Source organism: Lygodium microphyllum, chromosome 15, assembly GCF_053477565.2.
Source record: "Lygodium microphyllum isolate KBCC chromosome 15, Lygodium_microphyllum_v1.1.10, whole genome shotgun sequence".
NCBI lineage: Eukaryota > Viridiplantae > Streptophyta > Polypodiopsida > Schizaeales > Lygodiaceae > Lygodium > Lygodium microphyllum.
The window spans coordinates 76,915,630-76,922,689 of NC_141149.1; the positions used below are offsets into that span (position 1 = coordinate 76,915,630).

At 41.1% G+C, this 7,060-nt stretch overlaps 1 protein-coding gene across 1 annotated transcript; it reads right to left on the bottom strand.

The window, feature by feature from the left end:
• Positions 1-1,949: 1,949 nt before the first annotated feature.
• LOC148024683 (uncharacterized) lies at positions 1,950-5,180 on the bottom strand. Its single transcript, XM_087694333.1, has one exon. The coding sequence runs from the start codon at positions 5,127-5,129 to the stop codon at positions 3,618-3,620; it is 1,512 nt and encodes a 503-aa protein (XP_087550459.1). The 5' UTR covers positions 5,130-5,180; the 3' UTR covers positions 1,950-3,617.
• Positions 5,181-7,060: the final 1,880 nt, after the last annotated feature.

Genomic DNA, 7,060 nt, shown 5'->3' on the forward strand with positions numbered 1-7,060 from the left:
CATTTTAGGGAAATTGTTGTGGCAGTGTAATTGAACCCTTGCCTTTGTCCTTATTGGTATAACAAAGAAGTTGCATGGGTCTAACGATTGTGTTTTGTTAAAGTTTATTAAAACAACTTGCATCCTTTAACATCTTATATGGCTATAAAGTTTATGTTTTTTCCATTTCCTTTCAAAAATTTTGAAGAAAGGCCATCCTTACTAGACTACATGTACACATTTGTGGTAGTTCTAATAATGTCATGGTCGATTAAGAAGCATGAAGACAAATTCTACATTGAAACAAGGCATATCTAGTAAGGTGATCCTTACTAGACTATATGTATACATTTGTGGTAGTTCTAATAATGTGGTGGTTGATCAAGAAGTATGAAGAGAAAATCTACATTGAAAACAAGGCATATCTTACACATTTTCACCCATAACTTTTTCTAGTTATTTTTGTATAAGGGAAATACTTGCATAGTTGGAAAGTAAATAAGTCAAGCTACATTTCAAGTACTTATTCGCCACATCTGAAAGTACAAGTCATAGAAAATTGAAGCAAGGTCATCCTAATTGGATCATACATAAACAATTTGTGGTAGTTTTAACAATGCGGTTCATAACTACACCCAAGGTGCTTGAATCCTTCCTATCCCAAATTTTGAACTAGTATTACTTTGATGCCTTCCTACATCATCAATTTGAAGTTTACAACCACTTGATTGTAGCTTGGTATCGCTTTTGGTAGGATTTTTTTTTTGAGAGGGAATGTTTATCATCATGAAATAAAGCAACCCAAGGTTCATAACTATGCCCAAGGCGCTTGGATCCTTCTAATCCCAAATTTTGTACTACTTTACTACCTTCCTAGGTCATCAAAATCAAGTTTACAACCACTTGCATTGTTCCTTAATTACTTTTGATAAGAATAAACTTTTGCGAGGGAGTATTCATGTCTTAGGGCTTCTTGCACAAACTTGACCATTGCAAATATAAGCAAGGAAACTTTTGTTAGAGGGAGAAAAGCATAGACAATGTTGACCGTCCTTCTATTGTACTATTAAGAGGCTAAACCATGCACAATAACCCATGAGGACATGGAGCTTACCATGAACTTCTACATTCACCCTAATGTATATTGCCTTACAACTCAATGAAAAAAAAATCAACACATTTGTAAGACCCATAGGCATATTAATTGCATTAAATACCTACTAGATATTTGGCCCAACCTCCACTTGTGCAAACCATAACATTTGTAACACCCATGAGCATATTAATATTAATTACATTAAATACCCTCTAGGTATTTGGTCCAACCACCACTTGCATAAACCATACAATATCTAAGGATCACATTTTTCACTACTTCAAATGTGTCATATTAGCTTTATCAAGACATGCGACATAAGGGCCATCACATTAGCAATCATCAAATGTAATTAAATCGGAAGCTTATGATCTAAACCCATATTTGCTTGATGAAGCACTCAATCGTAAGACTCTACATCTTATGCACAACAATCACGAGACAGTTCTTATAGCCCAAAACTGTGAGATGCAATTACCTCAACACAATTCACAACAAAAGACCACATACCTACTGTGAGATGCAGTGTTCCAAGAGCAATAATCAAAGGTAATCCTCTCACACAACCAGCAAACAAGACGCCAAGTAGTGTCGGTGAGGTAATTGGCTTTGTCTAATTACTACACAAAACAAAAACTATTGAATATTGATAACCAAAACACTAGCAAAAAAACTGAACCACTAGACAACAAAAATACGCACAATGTATAGCATCTAAGACCATGAACAAAAATATGAGCTTGAATAAATAATTGCAAACAATCTCCATACCTCAAAGTAGTTGTAATTAAACACCAAACCTTCAACATCAATCTTGTGGAAATGCGACACACTAAACCCCGCAAGCCAATAAATGACCCTCCTCTCTTCTCACAAAAAAGGCAAGATTACATACTCGAGAGAAAGGCTCAAGTAACTTGGTTCTTCATGGTTAGATAGAATTCCCCCCACTTCATACGTTTAAGTGCTTTTTAAAAGCGTAAAGCTTTTCCACATCGTTTATGCTACTGGGAAAAACAACTTTCCTTTCTTTCGTTTTTTCAAAAGGCGGGCCACCCATTAAACTTGTAGCCTTCTCGTCTAACAATGCTATCTCAGAGACCAAAAACGATAGCCTTAAAAAACTTGCCTCAATATCTCCTTTTCTTATCATGCCGGCAACACAACTCACGTAAATGATACCTATCATCATACTTCATCAATACTATCTTCCTTAAAAATATATCCGACCTGACAGTCCACATGCAAAAGCACTCCAGAGTCCACGACCATCCCCCATCAAAAAGCTCGTCATCTCCACACAATAATCACCACCTTTGACTTCCACTACATATGCTCTCTCTTCATGGCGACAACATCTCCTTTCTAGATGTACGAGGTTTATCCATGCAAATTGTGCGCTTGTTCTAATTCAGTTTTCTCGACTGCAATTTCTCCGTCTAAATTGCATTGCTTGGTTTATCTTCATCATTGCGGTATGCACCCACACCGACGTTAATCTTGGAAAGGTGAGTATCATCGATACCTCTCTTATCTTTTAATACTCGAGCATCCTCTAGTTCAGTAACAGCACTGTCGAAGCCTCCTTGATTGAAGTAGTAGCTAAATTGAAACTCCGCTAAACTCAAGTTGCTTCTCCCACATTTTTGACACTAAAGCTTTGGCTTCGTGCAACAAAGGCAATGACCTGGCCTTTGTGACTTCATACTCACATAAAACTTGCTAAAGTACACTATTTTCCATGCCACAGAATGATGCTGCAAGGATCGTAACAGTTACTACACATCGAGCTTAAAAGACATCAACACACTGTGCAACAAAGATAGCTAACTTGAGCATGAAGTAAGGATGAGGCTTCTGCTATTAAACCATAACCAAGTAGCTTGACAGCCTACACCAGCAAGCAAGTTAGTTGATCCTCAAATTAATCACGGTAGCCTTGTGGATGACTTTGATCAACAATCTCAAGGCATAACATCAAGTTCACCCAACAGCATTCCATCCATACAAGTTCCAACATGCAATAAGCAGTAAACCAATACAACATCAATCTGATGTTATGGAAAGATATGGGTCAGCAAGAAAATCAGTATTACAGGCATTCCTTCGACATCCCAAACTCTTCATACATGTTTGATGGCATCATCACATTACCTCAACAAGTAGCTTCTGTGAGCTCAGCTTTACAAGCCAACCACAATATTTGACCCACCTGATTCAAAGGATTTGATGACCTTGACCTTGAAAAAACCCTCCTGAAGGACAACAGATATCGCTATGACAAACCCCTGCTTCTACTACTTTTCTCTGGCACTCAGCAATTAAATTGCACATTGAGAGCCAAGTTATTGAAATTTCTGGTTCCAAATACTTGGTGCTTGATAGTCCTCATATTGCTGATTTTCTGCTTTTTTTTCCAACTAGACTAGATGTTAAACACTCCAGCACATTCACAAGCTAAGGCCTGAGCTTTCAACCATAATTGAAGAGCTACTTACGACATTGTGAGCAACAGCATTTCATCGTCAGTTGAAGATTATAGTTAGCTTGCTTCAGCATTCAACTTATCCATGAAAATGTTCTTGAATGCTGCATCCGTTGGGCTTAAAATTGATTTCAAACTTGGATCGCTTTGGAGCAAACCCTTCTCTTTCAACCTAAACACAACATCAAACCTAGGCTTGATGCGCTTCTCAAGGCTCAGTGAGAAGACCTTGGGATACTTAAACATTTCTTCCATCCCTAGATTCAGATGGTGCAACAGATAACTCATTTTTTCAGTCAAAGCTTCTTGCCTACTAGAGATTGCTCGAGGTGCTTCCACAACAATCCGCAGAATACCTTCCCATGATATTCCACATGCAGCCAGGTAACCAGTTTTTGCAAAGAGAGACTCTACACTGTATCTGTACAGATAAAAAAAGGCAGACCTGACCCCTTTCGATTTCAGATCCAGACCAAGGTCTTCAAAGAATTGCAACTTCTGCTGCAGTAAGGATGTTGTACAGCAAATCACTCCTGGCGTAAGCATGAGGGCCTTGTGCATCTCCTCACCTTGCATCGCAGTCTTGCCCTCAATAAGTGCTAGGGCCGGTTTGATGCATCTCTGAACATCAAGAACAAGTATATAAGGATACCGTTTCAGGAATGTCGCCAGAACTTCATCGGGAAATCCTAATTCTTGCAACTCAGTGAGATGACGTCTTATTGTCTCCAGCTTTGATGAGAAGAGGTAAAAAGTCTTTCCATGGGGCCTTCTGCAATCGATTCCCAAGTCCTTGTACAGTTGCACCTTCTCCCTGATGTTCTCAAGCCGGAGTGTGAGAATCTCTGGCGTGGTGCCAACAAGAAGAGGGCCGACAAGCTCGACCGTTTCAGCCACTCTGCCCAGGGGTGCTGCACAGAGGTGCGAGAAGCCGCGTAGGAAAGGGATGCGCTTGAACGTGGATGAGGGGAGTCCTTTCGACAAGAAGATCTGCAGTTTCCGGGGTAGGTCAGGGGGAAGGTTGGGCATGGACGAGAAGACGGCGAGTGAGGGGCCGTCCGTGAAGCCAAGCTCCTGCAGGAGGCGGATGGTGTCCTCCCTCGACTGTGCTTTGCAGTAGTCGTAGCTCTGCTGAACCAGCACAGACGTATCATAGGTATCTGGAGTGTAGCGCCTACGTGTGTTCTTCAACCTCGGGACTGGGGTTTCGTCCGTACACGAGTCCTCCGCAGGAGATGGAGCCAACGGGGCCGCAGTAGTGCGCGAGGGGTCAAGGTCGAAGAGGCCAACTGCTGTGCAGGCAATGCTAGGGTTAACCACATGGCTGGCTGTGGATGTCAGTCGAGGGTTAGGCTTAAGGTTGGGGTAAGGGTTAGGGATTGTGCTTGACAACCATGGCTGATGAGCTGGGCTTGCCTGCGTGGAAAGCGAGCGACAGTGGCGGGGTTGCCATGGCGACGGCGAGAGACTGTACTTCTTGATGTTGATGGCGTCGGTGGTGACGATGTGGGCAGAAGAGCAAGCGCTCCGCGGCCTTCGCGCTGCTGCAGCGAGGAACCTCCACTGCATTTTCTTCTGGTATTTTTCTCCTGCTCATCTGCCTTACGTGTTTGAAGTTTCCATTGAAAACCAAAGCTTAGTCTTAATGAAATAAGAGTGCGGCCACCCGCAGACCTGCAGGACTTTCACATAGTCTTGCTAGTCAAAGTTATGGTGCATGGCATCACTTTCAACACCATAGAAATCGGACCTACTAAGGACTCGGAAGCATTGGCTGCTCTTTCATCAGCAACTTTTCTACATCTAGAGGTTATTGAACCTTCATCACAGGCATTGATAGTCCCGCGATCTTGAGAGTGGATTGTGCACAATAGTGCTTCCCATCACATGATCCCTTCTCCAAATAGCATTGCCCATTTGGGTCTTATGCATAGGTACATTCTCATTGGTGATAGTTCTTCCATTCCAATACAAGGCAGGTGATATGTAGCTCATTTGTGATAGGCATGGTGGTCTCCACAAGTCAGAGGTTTTTATGTTTCAGGCTTGGGCTATCACTGTAACAGATGCTTAAGCAACGACAACCCTTAGTTCCATGAAGTTTTTAGAAGATTCTAGAACATTCGAGAAGATATCTACATCATTGCTTATGTCATCCTGATGTCAGCATGACATATGTCAATATGCATGCCATGCCATGTGTCGAGTGCATGTTATGTCATGTGCATCCCCTTATAACAATGTGCATCCCCCCCAACCTCCCTATGCTATAGTATAAATAGGAGACATGTGCTACAAGCCCTTCAATCTTGCTAAAACCAATTTTGAGGCCCCTACAAGGTAAGTCCTCTTCGAGTTCTTGTCTTATTTTAGTCTTATCTTGTAATCAAGCCATGCTTTTGTAAGCACTCTCTTTTTGCTCTCTTGCTTGCTATCTTATTTTTGCTCTTGACTAACTTCTTCCATAACATGCTTGGCAGGAGGTGGTTGATTTGCAACCTTAGGTAGATCCACACTTCTTCTTGTCACTCTCTTAGATATCTATGCATTATCTTCATCTCTTTTCTATTTCTCTTCCAAAAGTACATCTATATTTTGCTCTTTTGTTAAATATGCATCCACTGAATATGTATATACTAGTGATTCCCACCTAGTTATTCACAAATGTGTTGCCCTACATGAGACATTTCACTATTAGTAGCTTTCCTCTTTTCAGCTGCATGCAAAGCATGTGTCCATATTGCAACCTCGAACCAACCATCACTTGGCTAGGCATTCTATCCAACTATAGAATAAAAGTAGTAGCATGTACAGCCACATAATCATTTCGGATAGTCAAGTCTTCCAACAATTTTTGTAAATATCCCTTTCCAAAATTCAAAGCAAGAGGCAATCCCGTTTCTTATGCATGGATCTTGCCATCTTTCCAAAAGATAAGTTGTCATACCAAGGCCTCCTAATAAGTAGCACAATCCTTCCTTTCATGTTGGAAACTATCATACCACATGCATGTTTTCCCTGGTTTAGGAGGTGTTGTTCGTCTCCTTTCCTCTTGTCCTTTCTCATCCAAATTTGCAACCTTCAACAGAAGATCCCGCATGCATTTAACCAATTCATCTAATGCATCTTTCGTAACAATAGGAACAACAAGTGCATCCATAGGGTTAGCCACAGAAGTGGGTGGCTTACTAGATACATAAACTATTTTGCTTGTAACAGTGGTCAAGCTAGATACATGCAATCTTTCTCTTCTTCTATGCTTTTTCACCAGTGCAGTAACAACTTCCTTAACATGCCTCCACTCTATTGTTTTAAGCCCTATCTCTGTAGTCTGATCCTCTAACAAATCATCAGGCTTCTCTTGAAGCTCAAGATCTGTCGCTTATAGAAACAATTCAATTTTTTGATTTGCAAGAGCTTGTTATCTTGCAAGATCTAATTGCTCAAACCGACTTTCAAGTTGTTAATAACTATGTAGCCACAAGGCCCTTATTGGGTTG

Excerpts from the sequence above, each read along its gene's own strand:
- LOC148024683 (XM_087694333.1), bottom strand. The coding sequence starts at position 5,129 with ATGCAGTGGAGGTTCCTCGCTGCAGCAGCGCGAAGGCCGCGGAGCGCT.